Here is a 20888-nt window from a genome sequence, read left to right as displayed (position 1 = left end):
GAAAAAGGGAAACGGACCCAGGAACGGCCGTTTAGGTGTGGATAAGCGTGCGCGGACAAGACCGTGAGTCCAGCCAACAGCGCTGTGCTACGCTGCAGAGAAGGCATTTGGAGATGCCGTTGGATAGAAGAAAACAGGGGGAGAGAGGAGGGGGGGAGTCGGTCTGAGAGGTAATGATTCCAGGAACCGGAGAGGAGGGAGGAGACAGGATGGGTGAGAGAAGAGGAAGAAATCGGGGATTTGTGGGGAGGGAGGGAGGGAGGGAGAGACGGCTCAGTGGTTGAGGAATAGAGGCCACGCAATAATTGGGCTTGAAACGAGGGTGGGGTGGGGTGGCAAAAAGAGATTGTAAGAAATTGTGGGTTTGGAAGGATAAATGCAGTGTTTAGGCTGAGCAGATTATATCTGTATACTCTCTTCCTTAATTGAAACTGTGTGTGGTTACAGACTACTCTTATCTAACAAAGTCAAACATCTTCAAACTCCCACCACAACACAAATTTGTTGACAAATCAAAACGTTGGGGAAAACAGCAAAATCTGCAATCTGCTGTGATATATAACAAGAGTGCTGTACCAACACAAGTGCATCATTAATAATGGTGGAGTCATTGGGGAGAACTCTAATATCTAGCTCTATAGAATACTATGTCCATTTCTGAGCACCACACTACATGAAGGACATAAAAACTCGTCAGCAAGTACAGAGAAAAGCAACAAAAGGTTTCTGGTGGCAAATATCTACATTGTGGTATGAAAAAAACATAACAGACTTGATTCAATCCTATTTTGTCCGTAACTTTGACTTATAAACACACACGAGTGTTGCTTTTCCACTGACACATCTAGTCATTTTTAGAACAAAAAGAACAAAGGAAATCCAGAAACAGGCTTGGAAAAAACCTCGACATCTGGCGATAGTTATTGCTCAATGATGTCTCAACATTTTGACAAATATGGCAACAAGATAAATGGTTTCATACATGAGAAAGATAATACATCTCATTCCATAGGGACAGCAGTGTATATGAATGGTACCATAAGCCCAGACACAGCGCAGTTCTGTCCATAATCTTTAACAGAATCAAAGCACATCCAACCGATGGCCATTAGAAGCTGGAGTCTGATAAATCTGTGTCTCTGGAGAGCCACTGTGGTTATCAAGGACGCCAAGGAGGAGGCATAATGACAAAGACAAACAGCGCCGCAACAACTGAATCAGGAGCTCGCAGCTGAACATCCTGATGCGGGTGCCAAAAAATGGGATAAGTGTTTCATTCTGTTTCCCAGACAACGCAGAACAATTTCCCCATAACTCACCAAATGAGGGCAGCTGGAGACAGGCAGCTCTCCCTCCACATTTTTAAAAAATCATTTCATCATACAGATTTGGTGCAAAGACGAAAGGTATTTTCTTTACACGTGACTTATCACAAGACTCTCCTGGGCTACTTCATACCAGCTAATTTAATACATGTGTGAGCTCTGCTACAGGATGAATCCAGTCTGGAACTGTGTAGCTCAAACCGTTTGAGAACAGTAGGTCAACATGTCAGAACTCCAAAATGTTGCATTTTTCAGCCAATAACATGGAAATCAAATCAAAGTAGGCGGTCACATGTTGACAGCGAAGGCACCATTGACTATAATAGAATACAACACTTTTGTAAGCCCCCTGAAGTCATCATTTTCCCCAAAGCATAATCGTGAAACCCATGTCACGGTTGATTTCTCCCAGCACAACAGCAGATGCTTAGGCTACTGTCCGATTCCAATAGACACAATTCTACATTCAAAAACATCTATTACACTCAAAAAGAGAACACGTTGGGTTTATACAGGGACAGTATGTGTGGATGGGGATACTGTAGGAAGCTCACCCAACAGCAATCTTCATTCAAGTATTTAGATACATTTTATAACAGGGTGTGTCAAACATGGATTTCCACCTCTGATCCCCAGATTTAAAATATAATCTTTGTGCTTTCTCAACCTTTTTTATACAACTAATATTTTCACTTGGTTCTTGTCAAGTTGAAACCACTTGCCTCCCTGCCCCCCTGCCCCCCCTGCCCCGACTAAAAAGAAAAGGTCACAAATATTTGCTGGTTTCAAACAACATAATTATTAGGAAATGACTAAAAAAAAACAGCCTTTTTTAAAACCACAAAAAGCTGACTATAATAAAACACTGCACTGTGGCTAAAAACTAAAAACAAAGGGCAAAGGCACCAGTGAAGACACTTTAATGTAAGGTTTAACTTCAGGCTTCAAGCTTAACCTGAAACCTCAAAAAATAATGAAAAAAAAAAAGTTGCTGTGTGTGACACTTTTACCAAATCAAACTTGCTTAGCTGGAGATCAAACAGCACATTGCAAACGCCAGGTTGAATAAAAGCCTAAAAATCAGCTGCGGTGGCAGTGGTCCACTTTCATCAAGTAAAGTAAAAGCTCAAACAATCCCAAGAATTCTCCCAGACAAGACCAAGGCTGACACATTCCTCACACCGTCTGCAGCCAGCTGAACAGATAGCTGAGTGTTTGGGTCGGGCTGGATGGCCACTTGGGGTTCAACACTGCCAGTGCCGAAAAACAAAAGCCAGACATGGGAACTTCCCTGCCCTGCGCTGTACTATAGCTTGTTTTGGAATGGTTCTGCTAGTCTTCAGACCAGGCCATGACTGTTCTGCTGTCTAAAGGCCAAGACAAAGGCTTGTCAAACTGAGTGAAGCCGCAGTGGATTTTCAGGCTGAAGGGCTAACTTGAACAGACATCTCAGATTTACTTATAACAAAGTGATTGTCCGTCTAGATTAGGGAGAAATTGCACACTGTAAAGCTGAATTTCAAGTGACATTGACAATTTTTAACAACAACTTTTGTACAAATCATTTTTTTAATAAAGCTTAGAGGTTATTGTCAATGTTTTTCATACATTTTCAGGAAACACATAAAATACAGTAATGCAGACTAATAGACACTTACTTCCCAACTTCTTCTATGACTGGTGCAGGGCACAGCAAGTATGTGTCTTCTATGTCCGCAGGTTTCGAATCTAGAAAGACATATGCATTGCTATTAGTTCAAACGTTTCGAAAAAAATTCTAAAATTCTTCTGTTCTGTTATCATTATCTTCCAAGTTAACGTGGAAACTGTATTTTAAAACACTAAGAATAAATGTAGACAAATCTTTTTTCTTTTAACTGAAAAAAGCCTGCTGTCTTTCCTGAAAAAAGCAGAAAGCAAGTTCAAAGGTTCTTTCCAGTGGCTAACATTAATGCAAACTGGCACTACATCGACATTTTACTTATCTGAAGGATTCAGAAAGGAGTGAATTCCACTGAGCACAGCATGAATTACACACAGGAGTACTTACTGACAGTTACTGTGTCATTGACCTTGAAGCTACATAGGACCTGGTCGATATTTCTGGCGTGTAAAAACCCGTTCCCTCTCACGACCACTTGGAACGACTCTGAAAATGAAGGACAAACAAAATCTTGAAATTTGGAAAAACCTTCCAAACTAGTAAAATATGTGCAGACCTATTCACGTGAACTATAAAAAATATATACCAGATATTACACAATTACTGGTGTTTTTATGTATGCTTCTATTACAGAGAATACACAATATATAGGTAGGAATTTAAAACTGCCAATTTATACATATAACACGTTTGAACATGTATTACAAATGACATGCTTGTTGATTTTGAGCATTCGTATTGATATAGCATTACATTAATTTAGCAGACACTTTTATCCAGAGCAACAGAGGATGCAGGAGAAACATAAATGCAAACACCTAATTAATATGAGCAACAGTGCTCGGTCTGGCTAACAACATTCCAAGACTAGCAAGCAGAGGTGTAACACAACAAAAGCACAAGTGCAACTTAACTATGCTAACCAAGAAAAAATAAAAATTCTGGATTCACACATCCATAGCAAGTCCAGAAACATATTAGTAAACAATTAATAAACATCTGTAAAAATGTAATATTTTAACACGTTGGTGTTTTTGGGAGATAAAATATAAGGCATCCACAAATCAGTGAGCTGTCCATCATAGGGAAACGCTTGAGTAAGGAAAAATACCAGGCCCCTATATAATAAAAGTAGGAACCCAATGCTAAAAATGCAGGCTCAGTCAGCTGAATCACACTCAGCAGGAAACCAACAGCCAATTAACTAAGACTGGTCGTGTAAAACACATAATTATTTAGACACACCAAGGAAAAACACAATTGTTGCAGCTGCACATATTTCACAACACAGCTGACAGCACACAACCGCAATTTAACCACCCAGCATTAAACGCATAAAAAAGCTTTATAAAGCCCCATTTGATACTTCCTGTTTATTGCTTCATAATACATACATTTTAGTGCTGTGTGTATGTACGTAAATATATACACACCATGCCAATACATGTACATCACAATATGTAACTACTGGTATAATAGACATACATAGTGAATGATAAATACTACTTCTCTTCACTGCTCAGGTCCAGGGTCAAGAACCACTGATTAAAATCAATATGGCCCAGGATTTCTATTCATTGTCAAGAGTACACTAGACAGCCAGAAGGTTTGTTTCAGCGGAAATGCTTCTGTCTGTCCTAGTTACCACATGCGCTAGCAGAAATTCCACGATCCCATTCCACTTTCAGTTCCAGGAATTTTTTTAATGGGTACCCAGCTACTTATTCAATTAGCTGCTCCATAAGGCTTGAGGGCAGAAAGTGAATTCAGCCTCAGTTGACTTCATCGGCACACCCAGAAGCAAGGCACTCCAATGTATTACATTATCTCAATGGAAATGAGTCTCCATGGATTTCTTATTTGCTGGCATCATCCATTTTCATCAGCGGCTGGCCTCCAGGGGGCACTAATGCAAATCCAGAGCCTGATGAATGGAGCTGTAAATTAATCAGACCTGGAAACATGGGCCTATACCATTACTCATTGTGTGCTTCCCATTGATCTATTGTCAGAGTCATTACATATGGTAATATTGCCTCCTTAAACGCAGAATTTCAGTAACACGAAAGTATTTTGGCTCCAATTCTTTCCTTTTAGTGTTGTTTGGATGGATGCCATAAGTTCACCAGAAGACATCCCAGCAGACATGTCTAAACCCTGAAGCAGGGTTTAGACATCAGAGTAATCATTGTAACAGCTGTATTGTGTAAATATGCCAGAGGCTTTAAATGTTATCGACACTGCCGTGTGATACACGCAGGTCTGGATTCAATTAACACTCGTCCTTAACTTTGCTGAAAAATGTCAGATGCAGTTCGGCACATTCATAAATCGCCAGAATTAAGCCCGATAACTGACTGTGAAGAAAAAAGCGAGCACTCGCACGTGATGTTGATAAAACACAGGAGTCTGTCTCAATGCTGGGGTTCTTACCTCCCGCACAGACACTGGAGGGCTCAGCTGCTAAAATCTCAATGCAAGACTTCTTGATAATCTAGAATGGGTTTAAAAAATCATGCACTTTTGAATACATTTAAAAATATGCCAAATAAACAAACAGTATGCCATGTTGTAATGCCACATTTAAGTTGCTGAATACTGAAAAATGTATTTGAAGTAACATGAGATGCAGTATATGCTACATTCATAACTTCACTCATATAGGCATTGCAGTGTTATGTCTATATGCATGCATATTTGTATGTGTTTGCCATTCCTTGTTTAATTTCCAATTCTAATGTGTAGGTGTGTCCTAATGAAAACAGCACTACAGCTTCACTGCAAAAAAGTCTGTCTGAACAAATGTTTTAGTCTTGTAACGAAATGCTTGTTTAAAGTGTAATACTTTTTTTAAATTTTGAAGTGTTAAAAATGGTCATGTTTTAGCACGTTTAACATGTTACTGTAATATTCTATAGTGTCGGCGTTCAGTTTACCGAGTCAATTATCCCTCTGAGCGCCTGGAACCCACCCATCACAGGAAACACATGTTCGATGGTGTCCGCGATGGTAGCCAGCTAAGGAAAAAGATGAGCTGCCTTATTTATTTAAACAAGCCAACTGCGTCCAAGTTGGCATCTGAAGTACTGAAAACGTAAATATAGGTGTATGTATGTCTATACATTAAAATAAAAGTAGGCTATAGACACGTTGGAAGTGAAAAGTCCAGAGCCTTATTCTTAGCTGATTTTGAGGGAAAAAAATTAATTGTTAACCCAGTGCCCCAGGGCCACATTTCACAGCATAATTTGCTCTTCATAATATAACCTCTTCGACTGCATTGCAGTTAGGAATCCCCAGAACCATGCTCATTACAAAGGCACTTATTAACTGACTTATTAATCACTTTATCTTCTATGTGTCCATGCTAACGATTTTGCAAAAAATGCTCAAGGAAAATCTGACAGTTAATGGCATTATGGGAAAAATGTTGGACTGATTAACTGATCAGTCTTACCTGAGTCTCATTGAAGTCTTTCACTCCCACGCAGTACACGATGGCTCCTAAGGCCCTAGCTTTCTCTGCCTGTATAAGGGTAAAAGGAGGCTGTTCATACCACATCCATCCAAAACACACCAGCCCTCAAATGGCTGCCACAGGTTTGCTTAACTGACCTCTTGCTGTGCATCTGTCAGTTGATGTTCATTTAGCTCTCCATCAGTCAATGCGATGATGACACTTGCTGTACCTGTAAAGCACATGCCAATATAAAGCACCTTTCTTCCACAAAACAGTCCATAAAGCTGCTTTTCCAAACAGTTCTTACTTACCAAAGTTCTCTTTGCGTATTTGTTCATTTGCCTGAAACAACACGTGTACAACAATAAATATCAACGGAATGACAATATTAAACAGCAAAAAGTAATAAAAGAAAAAGGACATTATTTACCTTTTCCAGTCCGAGATGCATAAAGGTATCCCCACCTGGTATCTCCCTTCTCAAGAAATTAAGCCCTTTTCGTATTTCATCCCTTGAAATCAGAAAATTAAAAACAACAGGAAAAAATATCAGAAACCCTATATCACTCACAATAGTTTCGTTTTTTTGGATACAGTGAAATGGGTACTGCGTCAACAGGTTTTAACTGAAGAATAATCCAATACAAAATATTAATAAACAACATGGACGACAGACCCATAAGGTCTAGCCACATTACCACAACACAGAACAATCAGCATCCAACATAAGTATTTTGTTGACTGCAGGTCAACAAAATAATTAATAGACAATACTTGTTAGAGCTGTCATAACGTGTGCCAGAACCAATTACAGTCAGCGGCCCTGTAGGCTGGTGTATAATTGGGCACCCTATAACCTAGGGAATGAGGGATTAGATCAACCAGTTAGTCCCTGCCTCATTATGCAATCATTGATGATTCCACCTTTACCAGCCGCATAAACAGAGCAGTGCTCTAGTACATGTGGCTATGGAGCTTGGCTAGTGAGCTGCACGCCAGACAGAAACAGCAGTTGGCAGCATGTTTTTTGGAGGCTGTGCCTACTAGCCCTTGATCCGTCAAACCGGAACAGAGGCTGAATGGGCATTCCGTATTGGGAGTAAATAACAAATAAGGGATAGCATTTTTATTCATAACAAACTTTACCTGTTCTCAGTTAGTTCCATTATTGTAGTTCCACGTGTTGAGAACACGATGAAGGACATCCGCAACATTGGACTGCAAGAAAACAAAAATGAAAACAGGACGAATTCCAAACAGGAAATGTGTCACACTGAGTTGAGGTAATGTTTCTTCTCACAGTTAAACATCTCCTGCTGGCCACAAGTACAGTAAAATGTTTAAAAATGTCATAAAATACAAAATTACACAAGCTGGTGATCACATGATCATATGGCGGTTAGAGTACAACATTGATGGAAAAACAACAAGGCTTCCTGAATGTAATGATGAGCAGAGCTACATTTGCTGCTCATTTCTAACCAGAAGGAACCAATAAAAAGGTAGTGGAATCCAAAGCAAAGCACTATTATTGGTTAATTTCATTTCCTTGATGGCACCACCCATAGAGAAGTTTCTGAAGCCTTATGCTTCCATCACCACCAGACAGACAAGCAGGAAGAGGAAAAGAATAGGGATGGAGCATCATTAATACAACCGACTGTCTCAGGCAGAATGTAGTAATTGCATACTATACATGCAATGCTAAACTAAAATATTTAATATTAACTTATTTCCATGTAAATAATCTGAAGATTTTGTATGGTATGGTTTTATAAGGTTTCTCTTCAAAATGGTCTTACCTAATGAATTTTTCAGCCAGATGTTCAACAAACGAGTAGATCTCTATCCAGTGATGTTTCACACTTCCAGATCTGAAAGAAAAAAGTCCAATTCTTCAATTCACAGTAAGTGAGAATACTGTACATTTACTTAATTGCACTTTTGATTGAGATTGAGTAATAGCGATTCAGCTGGAAGCCTATCTGACGAAAACATTGCTACATTATTTTTACTAGCTCTCCGTAATCCATAGTTCCCATCATTATGCCTAGCTATATCCATTTCTCGCATTTTGTATGTCTTGGAACACCCTTCAACATAAACACAGCACCACTGATTAATCGCAGGCCCAAGAGAGCTCCACATGTAGGCTAATTGCCTTTTTTTTGCCAGATGTATCTGCGCAAGCAAGTGAGGCTTGACACCCCCTTTTTTTCTCCTTGCAGCAGACCATTTGAACGGTCGCAGATGGCAGCGAATGAATTCTCAGTCCGAAAAAAAAGAGAAAAACAAGCCGTAAATAAACCGTGACTAATTTGACTTCCGAGGGACACCTCCCCCACCTCCTCTCCGAAGGTGAGAGGAAAGGAGGAGAACGACTGATAACTTAATGGCAGCTCCTTAACCTAATTTAGCACCGAGCTCAACTCCCCGAGGGACGGGGGGAGGAAAGCACAGAAGGAAAGGGCCCCCATACCTTCTTTTTGGGCTAGTAAGACCATACCAGCACATGACGCGCGAGAGAGGGCTAGACGAAACAGACGTGAGCTCACTGGCCCCTCTCAACCCCCAGCGAAAATAGCACAGCGATGAGAGAAATCCAACTGCCAGGCAGACATAAAACATTTAGACTGGTGAGCGGCAGCAGCTCTCCTCAGTATATTTACCATTTACACTGATGTCTGCATGGATGTCTGAGATCGTTTGGAAAAACAGTTCCCAACCATTACAGTCCCCAGGAGCAAATTTGTTTTCTATTAAGCATTAAGCATTATTAACAGGGGATTTCTGTTCTTATGTGGTAGAAACAGTTTGCTTTAAAAGATTTAAGATCGCTTGCTAACAAAATAATTAGAATTGTCACCCTAATCCTGCATCCTGTGACCTGCTTTGACCCTTCTCACAAGTCCCAATCCAGCGTTTTGGAACCATTACATTAATAATGGAATTTAAAGGGATTATGAGAGTATTTACATCACACACAAATCAGTTCCCCAGTTTTGGTTTTATGACCAATACAAATTCTCTTTTTTTTGCCATGCAAACCTCATGATTTTGTTTGAGAAAGAGATGGGAGAGAGGGAGCAAGAAAGAGAGGGATGGAGAGAAAGACAGAAAACGAAAGAACTTTCTTTTAAAAATGTGCACTGCCGCACCACTCCGAAACCCTGCCAGACTTTGAAACTCGAACGCAAAAACCCAAATTGCACTTGCGTAGGCAAGCCAGCGTTTTATTTGTGAGGACGGCGAATGTGCTGAAAAGCCATTCTGCAGTGGCGTGAACACACAGGGTTGGAATGCAGTGACCAGCAGCGGGAGGGGGACCCAGCCACTCTGAAACACTCCGGAGTTCGGCCTTTTATACAAGAAGCAAACTCTGAGTTCCCTTTGATGTTGACAGCTGTTGGAAAATTTTGTGTGTGTGTGTGTGTGTGTGTGTGTGTGTATATATATATATGTTCTTTTTTTTCCAAAACAGAGGGTAACCTGAAGACTGGGGTCTCGGTTTTTGAAGTTCTAAGATCTTTTTTTGCATCACAATGGATTTTAGTGGTCTTGGTTTTTCAAGCCATCGGTAATTGTGGGATTGCTGCCTTGCTTGCACTTTCCTCACCTGTCCAAACAGCATAAAAAAAGGATGTGGCTAATTTCTTGGTGAAATCTGCGATGAAAGCAATATAAATACCATTAGAGGACTTTTTTTCATGCGGTGTTCTTTGTTTGATCTAAGGTGGACAGCCTGTGTTTAAATAAAAATTTCCAGCTTCACTTTTCCAGAGCAAAAGCACAACTTTCACCAGCTTTAGTGCCAAGTTGCCAACCTATGCAGCACGTTAAATGTATTTAGTATATCAATATAAACATATAATTAAGGATTATCTGAACATGACTAAGATGAAACAGATTTCAACAAACGCTCCAGTCTCTTTATATACACATGTAATGCACATACAGGTGAATCTATGGAACTCATTTCAGATAGCCTAAATGTAACAATAAGCAAGAAGCTTCAAGGGCTTCAGGAAGACTGTGAAAATTAAGGAAATGAGTAAACATTGTGCCTCTAATATGCTTCCTGTGCACACTATACAAACTGGCATGGTATTGTTCATGACTGCAAGGAAACAAAACATCATACATCTATTTATAAAATAATGCAGGGAAACAAAAATGTTTTGAGAATGTGGAATATAACTATATTATCGCCACTGTGAATAGAAAGTTTTGTCTCCATAGACCAGCGACAATACCTCCATGAAATATTTCCGACCAGTTTAATACAACAACCAAAGAGCCCAGTAATGCAAATGGCTTAATCGTACAGAACATGGTATGGTTAGTCATCGCTGAGTGTTCATTACAGTTATTATTTGTTTGCTAAGACGATGCCTTTGTACAGGGTAATAGACTGTGGTTATAGTCTCATGCTCCATTATACATGCACTAAATTGGATTTTGTTTTATTTTTTTAATGAGTAGACCAATATTGCCCAGTCAAATTTTGTGATAAAAATCACCAAGATCTGCTTCAGGGATGAGCAGCAAGAGCCAGGAAGCTTGTGGAGGCCACGCCCTTTATGTCTATAAAGTATGATGACACTGAAAGTAAAACAAATAAATATTGAAATAAACGCATTAGTGAAATTATCGAATACTGATCCCTGTCTGGACACAATTAGAATTAAGTGGCAACAAAAAAAAAGAAAAAAAGATTGTAAGCAACTGCAAGATCACTTAGGCACATCCTTTGCATTTTCAAAAGGAGAGGTGGGGGAGGGGCGGGTTGGTGGAGACGATATGTTGATGACCTCATCTGCGCAATCTGGAGAGTGGAATGCACTCGAGCGCTCGCGAGCGTGGAAGGAGCACGCTTCCAGCGCTGTGAGGTGCTGTATCCTCTTCCAGCAGAAGCTGGCACAGAGCCTCCCCCGCCTGCAACCAATAAGGGCTGCTCCCATTTAGGCCAGTGTGGGCTGGGGCTTGCACTGAAACCGCTAACCTACTTTCTCTCGGGGGCCTTCTCTGCATCCCCAGCCCTCGCCTCCTCAAACAACATATTTAAGAACCTCTCTGACACATGCTTCTGCAAACAGACCAGTGATTTACTCCATACAATGACTGCCATCTTTACTTCTGGTGCACAATAAAAGGTTTGATACCCTTAAACTCAACGTTGCTAAAATGGGGTGATAAACGTTCTGAAAGGATTTCAGACTTTCAAAAGATTTTCTCATCAGACTCCCTAATCCAGAGTAATATTCATTTTACTTTTTTAACCAAATAATCCATTCACACAGCAGCATTTCCACTGAAACAATTCATGTAGACATCCTTCACAACCTTGCTTAGGGGTAAAACAGTAGGTCCAGCCTTGGAACGTGAACCTGACCCTTAAGCAAAGCCCTTGCTGAACACTGCTTTCTCTTGTCTCATTAGTCCTTACTGGCAAGGAATGGGATGCAAGACATGGCCTCAAGGCTCTGGTGTTTAACTGGGTTAAAAACCTACTGCTCTACATCCCTGAAAAACACATTCCATAGGTAGCAGGTTTTGGCATGTCTGCATTATTTATAGCTTGCAGCTGTATCTTAGGCGCTCTCATCTGTCTTTAGAAGCATGACTTAACGCCCAGCCCACGGCAAGTTAAATAACAATTTGCGAATCTGACAACGTTTTGCAGTGATTAAAATTCTTCAGTGGCCAGCTAACTTCAAGAGCCCGACACGTAGCTCCTCCGAACAGCGCCCCCATGGGGAGAAAAAAACTGCCATCGATTCCAAAAATAGCCCCCCTTCTCCCCATAGCCCCCCCCCCCCCCCCCCCCACCAACCAACCAGGATTTGGGGTAAGGTGTTTCATCTGGAGATCAGGCTGTAACCGAAACTCCACAGGCTTTAGAAAACCTGTCGGGGGATACAGAGACACGCCGATCTCACATGATGTGTGCAGATCGAGCTGCTGTGCGGAAAGTGTGTGCAGAAGATTTGGGTTTCTCTCAAATGCAGAAGATTTGGGTTTCCTCTGGTTGCTCATCTTGTCGCTGGGTCACTGGGTTCACAACATACTTCAGGAGCTCTTCTGTGTTCTGCGCTTCTTCCCATCCATATGCACAGACATGTATACCCACACACATGCTCATATTTCTTAATAAGAACCCAAAATAACCCCTGGACACAATCAGCAGCTTTCCTGAACTATGCCTCACAACTCCAAACTTTCAAACTAAACTTTAGCTTACTTTATCTTCCCAAAGGCAAACTGCCAAGTACAGTAATCAAAATAAATGAAAACAAAATGTCCGTTTTGAAAAGCAAGAATTCAACATTTGCCTTTGTAAGTTGAATGTTAAGGACAATTGAAAGTGCAACATTTGCATTTATTTGTAAGTGAACAAAGGTTGTTTGAATCCAAGGGTATGTCTATAAATAAAGTTAGAAAAACATGACGGGAGGTACACAGCATTATTAGCTAATTTCACCAAATGTGTGCAGACAAAATGTGAGGCACAGATGGGACATGAGAACTTCTACAGCAGACATACGATTCTTCACTTTTTTACCAGTAGTATATGCTCTGTGGTTTCCAATACAACATTATGAGCTCATCACTAGTCATTTAGCCACTGAACCACAAATGAATTACTGATGCAATATGAATAAGAAAACAGCCAAACCAGGAAATTCTACTCCTTTCTCCATTGATTTCTCCCTTGTTGGGTTTGCTTATTTTTAGACCATGTTTTCCGGCCTAGTTTCCCTATGGGTTTAGCACACTGTAGCTTTGGTGATTGTCATGATTCATTGTGATTGTCATGCAATCTTAAACTCTGATGATAATGATGGACCATGGAAGCATATACCACCACTGTTCTCAGTGAAAAAAGTGGAGATGCTCTGTGGTGAAGGCAAACCAGCAGAGAAACAAGCCCTATTGTTTAGTGGGCCCCATTAAACAGCATGTAAGGACCCGGCAGTCTTGTTCAGTGGGGAGTGGTACAGCACTGGCTGCAATTACTATTTCAATATGCAGGGTCTTCTAACCGTCCAAGACAGGTTAAACAAATGAATAGGCATCTAATAGAAGAATGCACTTCCAGTCCTGAGTAATAATCTGTCATTAAAAACACCACCCAGATACCATAGCCTTCATGCCTCCTCTAAGTGTGAATTCACCAGAAACATTGCAGTTCCTTGGCTACACACAGTGATTGTTCCACATGGAAGACCCAACATGACAGTTTTGGCCTCTGGATGGATACATCCATTGACTTTACTTGGCCCAATTCATTAGGAAACCTGGAGTAGGCTACTTATCAGCTAGCAACATGACCATGGACATATTATATCTTAACACTGAAGGTAAATGGTTAAGACTAGGCAGAGGGGCACTGAAACCATGGTAGTTTTGTGTATCACTATCCGAAGCAATTCCTGGATCATGTTATATACGCAAACGAATGTTTTTAAAAAATATATAATTAAATATGATGTTGTTTTTTCTGTATTCTTTTGTTATAAATGATATACTGTCTATACTGTTCAGACTGTATTATATTTGTTTTGTACTTACTGTAAGCTGTCAATTGATTTCTTTGACCTGACTACCTCAACTACCAAGCTAATTTCCACAGCCACAGACACTCCCAAGAGCACGTTACACTGGGGTTTGAACAGGAGAGATCTAAAGACAATGGTTCCTTCTTTACCACCATATGCAGAAAGTGTTTGTTACATTTATTCAAGTTTTTCACTTATTCCTGGGACTAGCAACTGAGATAGCTTACTTTCAAAAACATCAATCTCCCTGATTGTGACAGATTTCAAATGTTCAAAGGTAAAACAAGTGCTGCAAGGGGTATCCTTGGCAAAATCCAATGTACCCAAAAGTTGTATATTTCTCAGTTCAAAACATTAATAAAAGGAACATTTTCCATTTTCCGAACACTAGCAAAAATATGTATTCAGCAATACATCCTTAAGCCTCAAGACATACGCTTATCTAGAGCTGCATCCTTACACAGTAAAATGTCCTGTGTTTTAATTCAACTCTAACAGTGTTAATTCAACTCTTAACAGACAACAGCTGGTCCCATTCTGGAATGTGACCAAATATCATCTGTTAAGACTTGAATAAACACTGTTAGAGTTGAATTAACACTGGACATTTTACTGTGTACCATTTTTTTCTGCCAATCTGAGTTCACATAATCAAAACAGAAAAGCTGTATAAATTGTGTGGATGACTACTGCCTTCTGCTGGGATTACTTAGACGCTTTCTGAAGTTGGACGAAAGACTTTTTAAATGTCACAGAAATTTCATCATCAAAACACAGATAGGCTTCTGACTTGCCTGCTTGCAGAGAACACAATTTCAAATTAGTCATCCACCACATGAGAGTCCAACAAAGGTTCTTAAACATGCATGTAGAAAAACAGCTGTAAAAGACAGTGTGTAACACTGATGTATCACTTTTACTGTAACTCTTTGTTCTGAGCCTAATGCAACATTAAATTAATTTGTTTTTAAGAGCCCTTTCCCTTTATTTATACTCTATTTCTGTCCACAAAGAGAAAACGACATGTGTGCACTCTATACAATTTGCTCGATGTATGCTAAGTTGACAGAATTTCATGGATATATAAGCAATTTATGAGTGTTGTATAACCAACTTATTAGTTTTTTATGGGCTTGAATACTATGACTGACATCTCTAAATGCACATATTAGATTCCTTTGGGAAACTATATTCATCCTATAGCAGTGGTGTTAAACTCAAGTCGTTGAGGGTCACTGTGTTCGACGTTTTTTGTCATTTATGTTCAGCCAGCAGCACATTTAGGCCTTGGACAAACGGTGTGCAGACTTTAGCAAATGAGTTACTTGCATCATACAGTGCAGAAGCGCACCAAAAACCAGTAGGCACTGACAACCTTCATGGCAGGAGTCATACTGCTGTCCTAATAGATGTGACATTGCACCGATCTCATTAGAATGCAAAAGGCATTGAACTTGTGAAGGTACATACTGGGCTTCTGGTATTTGGAGGTTACTGAATCAACGGAACTTCACCAATGAGAGTTTCAAAGACTGACGTAATGAAAGTCACAAAATATGCCAGGTACACTGTCCCACAATATGATGACATATGATTTTTTTTTTTAATCATAAATGATCTACCAATCAAATCCTCCACAGGATCATAATCTGTATTTTAACTCAAGTTCATTGATTGCACTATTATGGCCATTCATTTTTCTTCAGCCAGAAAATGAGCCAAAAAGAGTCAATGTACATTCAACAATAATTAGCAATCGATTGTAATTAAGTGTCCGAGTCAAATTATTCAAAGATTGCCCAGAAAATGTACAGGTTTTATTCCCACAGTTCTTTGGAATAAAGTCTGTTTCTATCAGTTCACAGGACTGTGAGAAAGGAAACGATTCGTTCCCAGACGCGGTAACATGAATTCCCATTAGTATCCAAGGGGAAAAAAGACCGACCACAAAGGAACATAATCACGATCTTCGAAAGTGCATGGTCAGCTAACTTTATTGTTAACTTTATTCAGCGCACTCCACCTCTTTTCTATTCTACCATACATATGCGTATGTATATATTGTTTTACTTTTCCCACGGAGATCATTGTTTTGCATCATTAAATGCTTTCATTTTCAGCAGTAATTAGCAAAAAAGACTACAGAGTGTGTTGCATAAGAACGGAGAAATTGCAAGCTAACCATCTTTGTGGCTGAAGAACAAAAGACGTCAGTCGCAAAAAAACTTCCAACACTAAAAAAATCTACTTCGCAATATGGTAAATGAAGACGGCCCACACTTTTCCACCTTTTGCTTGAAAACTTTGTACTCCAGCCCTGTTGCTCAGGGCAGACAGACCGAACAGCTGGAGTGAAATGTAGCTCGCATCCTGCCCCGATGTGGGGGATGTGATGTTTTCTTTGCTTTCTAGTAGGCAATAGCACACAAGGCATGCACCATTTGTTGTATTGTCCAAAAACAAAAACTCGAAACAAAATGCATCCATACAGTGATCTGTTTTTCGTGTTCAAGTGACAACTAGCTTTTAGCAAACACCATAGATCCAAAATCACTGTAATTTTACAGAAACATTCGCAAGATATTAAGTTCCTTTATTATTTAAGTTTGTCTTAGTTATGACTGCCATGTTCTTGTTTTAAATAAAACGTGTATGTATAACCATAAGGATTGAGTTTTACTGGTTTGATCTGTGAACAAAAGAAACAAACGTGCGGAGATCACCATTACGCCCTGCACTCCAGCCTAAAAACTGCACTGTTTAGTTGTTTGGAGTGCAGTGAGTACAATGGTCAATTAAAAAGTAATATAGCCAAAGTGACTGTCACTTACTTGTCGAGGACAAAGTACAAGTCGAAAGCCCCTTGACAAGATCGCTCCTCATCTTCTTGTTCTCCCGGCTCTCCCTTGACAAGGGGCAGCGTGCACATCAAAAATCCAAGCAAAACTAGGACAAGAGAGAAATTCGACAAAGCGCTCGCCATTTCCCCAGAAAGTTGGTTCGCTAGATTTCCAAAAAACACAGTGAATAAATGCTGTGCGGCGTTTCACATTATCTCAAAATTCTTGAAAATGTTTTCTCCCGGCAGATGTGTCCAGGAGGCGTCAGGCACAAAGGATGGTCTCGGTTCTTGTTGGTGACGCTTTCTTTGCTTCCGCTAAGAGGCTCTGTTTCTTGAGCATTACTCAGACCGTCCGAAAGTCTTTCTTCGCGCAACTTTGAACAGAAGGGTAAGATTCTACTATACTAAAGTTTACAGCCTATGGAACTGCTCCCCTTTCCAGAAAAACTGTGGAAATGCTTGTACTACGTATTCAACACATATAAGGTCTCCAAAAACAATCCCAGATTTTATTTTGGTTTAAAGTTAATAGGATTCCTTCTTATATAGTAGGGGGAATAAAGAAGGACTTTTAAGCCAATAATAAGTCCCAAAATTTACAAAAACAGAATACGAAAAGTAAAGGCGATTTTTAAAAGTAGCCTATGTATTTTTCATTGAGAGCGATGTTGTGCAGAGATAGCGCGTTGGGAAATGGAAGCAGTTGCAAGGGTTACAAGACGACTTGGCAAATGAATCTGGTTTCATATTTCTGCTTTAGACAAAAAAATACTGGGTCAGATGCTGAACTTGCGCCACCTTGTTTGCAATTCTGTGCGCCTGCACATAATTGGAGGAATCTTGGTTTTCCATTTTCCACTTGTTCAGACAATATAATTACAGAGGCTTAATACTGGAGTAAACGCCTACAATATGTTTTTAGTTTAATAATGTCCCATGCAGTTGTGGATGCTTTATTAATCGTTAATAACTATATTCAAAGCATTACGAAGACCTCCATCTCAAGTGGGTAACTGAATCAATTTAAGTTTAATTAATGGAGCTCTTAATGCGGCTTCTATGGATCGGCTTTCTTTTATGCCTTAAAATGTTTTAGCATTTGACACTGTCCTCATTGGTCAGAGGATTCGCTATTGCTCCATTAGGCTGGGGCACCCTTCTGATTGGCTCCCTCCCTCCCTGGACAGTGCTGTGGCTAATAATTTGTAGCTTCAAGGAAATCCCGGTCACAGTGGTCACTGACACAGCCTTGAGCCAGGCTGTAGGTCACTCTACTGCACAAAGCGCGAGTATTTCAGCTCAGTGTAACACCCAGGAGCACAACGCAATCTCCATACATTTAACCTTTATTTACCCAGGGTAGGTTCACTGAGCTTGGATGCTCTTTTGCAGGAACGCCCTGCTTCACACTCGTACACATTCATACCTGGGATCTGCCCAGTGCAACCACAATCCTCTATTGTTGGCCACTGAGCAGCTCCACTATGTTTGCAAGAGACTGGTGGGCCCTTCTCACTGGAGCTTCGTTCAACCTTACGTTCTTCACAACATACACAATACCATTGCCTTTCTTGATTAGATCCTTGTGATAAATGAATTTATTTTAAGTTTTTCAGGCATGCAACTGGAGAAAAATGGCAAGCTTTTTTTCTAACCTTTGTCTGAAAACCGATAATTTTTTAAGGAAATGTAATACGATTTGCAAACAGAAAAACAATTTATTTATATTTTGTATGTCGGCCTACTCATAAATTGCAATGCTGTGTTGTAGGCTTACTCATTTGGTTGATTCAGCATATAAAGTTACCTTTGACTGCAGACCATACATGGCTACTGTCATGGTCCTGTTTTCCTGTCTGTGTTTCCCCTGTTGGGCCGCCAGATGGCGGCACTTCTGTTTTGTGTCCTGCTCCCCCCCTGTTAATTGTATGATTGTTTCATTGTCTCGTTATCCCATCATTGTTCCCACCTGTCTTATCCCCTCCTTCTGGTTTGATTGTTTTTTGAGTTCACCTGTGTCTTGTTACCCCTGTTTATTTAAGTTCTGTTCCCTTGACTCGGGTGCTGGTTCCTTGTGTTTGTTCCCGATTTGCGTTTCCTCAGACCCATTATACCTGCCTGCGTTTTTTACCTGTTTGTGTTTGTTTCCTGACCGTATTATACCTGCCTGTTTTGTTTGACCTGCCCTTGTGCTCTGTTTGACCTGCTCTTGTCCTCTACCTGCCTGTGTTCTGCCCTGCCCATGTTTGTGAGTTCCTCTTGTTTTCTGTTTTATTTAGATATTTTTTGAGTTTGTGTTTTTGCCCTTCGTGTCCTTTCTGTTCCCTGTTTGTTTGCCTTATTTAGATTTTTTGAGTTTGTGTTTTTGCCCTTCGTGTCCTTTTCTGTTCCCTGTGTGTTTGCCTTTCTGTAAGTAAAGTCTTTGTTAATTTTCTCCCTTTTGAGTTTCGTGTTTTTTCCACTCTGCGCCTGGGTCCCAGCACCCGTACCGTCACAGCTACAAACAGTATTTTACTGATATTGTAATTTTTCATTGTTCTATTAACTTTACCCCTGATAAAAACTGCAAACAAACCCCTACTCCTAACCTCTGTTGTGAACCCTATCCCAACCCAAACCATTCCTGTAATTACACAAGGTGACGATGCGTACGCACATAGCAGTTTCCAGCAATTACACAGTACTTATTTGCATAATTACTGTGCAATTAGGCTTATTAAGTACCATTTAAAAGGTGTAGAAGCATTTAAGTGTTAGCTTTAAAAACACCCTTATTCACAGGTGGAGCGAATGCACAATTATGTGTTCTAAGCAGACAGCACAAAACTCAATATGATAAAAGAATAATTTTTGAAACCGTCAAAATATAGTGTTGTTATTTTTCATGCTTTGCAGTGTATGAACACCCATATTTATTTATAAACTGAAACAGCAAGGCCCCACCCCCTGATGGCGGTGTCTGGCTGAGGGTGGGGGGAAGCCATAAGCCAATAAGGAATCATGAATATATAGTGGCATTCATAGAAAGGGGGTGGTGACATTCTCTTTCCCCTTATGGCAGATTAAAGAGTTGCTTGTATGATGCAATGAAGAACTCTTTCTTCTGTCGTGACTCAGTGACATAAAAGTACTAAGACCATAAATAATAAACATCCCTGGGAATTACACAGTAAAATGTCCAGTGTTAATTCACCTCTAAAAGTGTTAATTAAACTCTTTGCAGATTTCATTTGGTCCCACATTCCAGAGTGGTGTCAAATGTTATCTGGGAAGAGTTGAATGTAAATGCATGGAAGAGAGCACAGAACACTCGCACACACACACACACACGCACACGCATGCACGCACGCACGCATGCACAAAACAAGTGTAAAAACCCAAAGATGCCATCCACTTATTTCTATTGAAAAGGAAGGGTAAAGATTGTTAGAGGCCCCGGACCAGGGGTGCTATTCTGCTGAAGAAAACCAGGATCTCTAAGGATAATAAGATTAGTCACATAAACACACATGAACCAGAGCAAACTGCAGCCTCAACTATTCATCTTAAAGCAGACAAAAACTCAATGTAAGGAGAGTTGGAACAGAGCATGCTCCCTGAGGTTAACTGGGCATCATAAGAGAAGATCCGTTGATTCTCCACATTAAATACAAAGGGGAGAGGAAGTGCTTGGTCCTGTATCCCCAGATACCAGTTTAGAGTAGTTATGCCAAAAATTACATTTCAGTATGTGTGAGGAGGGAATATATAATTTTATGGATTCATATTTGTATTTTGCGATTAGCATTGGTGATTTATTTCAGCATCACTTGCAGAGGTGGAAAATCTAGGTTCAGAAAATAAGTCTACCTCAGTATTTTGGTCCAATAATCTGGATTTGCTTATTAGCACAATTTTTCAGCCAAGAGATAGTACTAATTAGTGAAATCAGTTAATGGGTGGAAGAAACGCATGCAGGGCTTCTGACTCATAGGCTTTCCACCACTGATATGGGTTTGGATTTCAGTTAAACACACTTAGATTGCTGCTTGTGTATGAC

General features: G+C 40.1%; 1 protein-coding gene across 1 annotated transcript in view; it reads right to left on the bottom strand.

The window, feature by feature from the left end:
• Positions 1 to 17568, bottom strand: part of antxr1c (ANTXR cell adhesion molecule 1c) — a 29361-nt gene extending 11793 nt beyond the window's left edge. The window contains 11 exon segments of the mRNA XM_035406430.1: positions 2984 to 3053; positions 3376 to 3474; positions 5422 to 5482; positions 5925 to 6005; positions 6446 to 6514; positions 6604 to 6677; positions 6760 to 6790; positions 6879 to 6960; positions 7595 to 7666; positions 8251 to 8322; positions 16839 to 17568. Coding sequence (XP_035262321.1) covers positions 2984 to 3053; positions 3376 to 3474; positions 5422 to 5482; positions 5925 to 6005; positions 6446 to 6514; positions 6604 to 6677; positions 6760 to 6790; positions 6879 to 6960; positions 7595 to 7666; positions 8251 to 8322; positions 16839 to 16990 — 863 coding nt within the window. The 5' untranslated portion in view covers positions 16991 to 17568.
• Positions 17569 to 20888: the final 3320 nt, after the last annotated feature.

The sequence above is a fragment of the Anguilla anguilla genome, chromosome 2 (assembly GCF_013347855.1).
Source record: "Anguilla anguilla isolate fAngAng1 chromosome 2, fAngAng1.pri, whole genome shotgun sequence".
Lineage (NCBI taxonomy): Eukaryota > Metazoa > Chordata > Actinopteri > Anguilliformes > Anguillidae > Anguilla > Anguilla anguilla.
The sequence above is the reverse complement of the archived record's forward strand: the minus strand, read 5'-3'. Positions and strand labels throughout refer to the sequence as shown.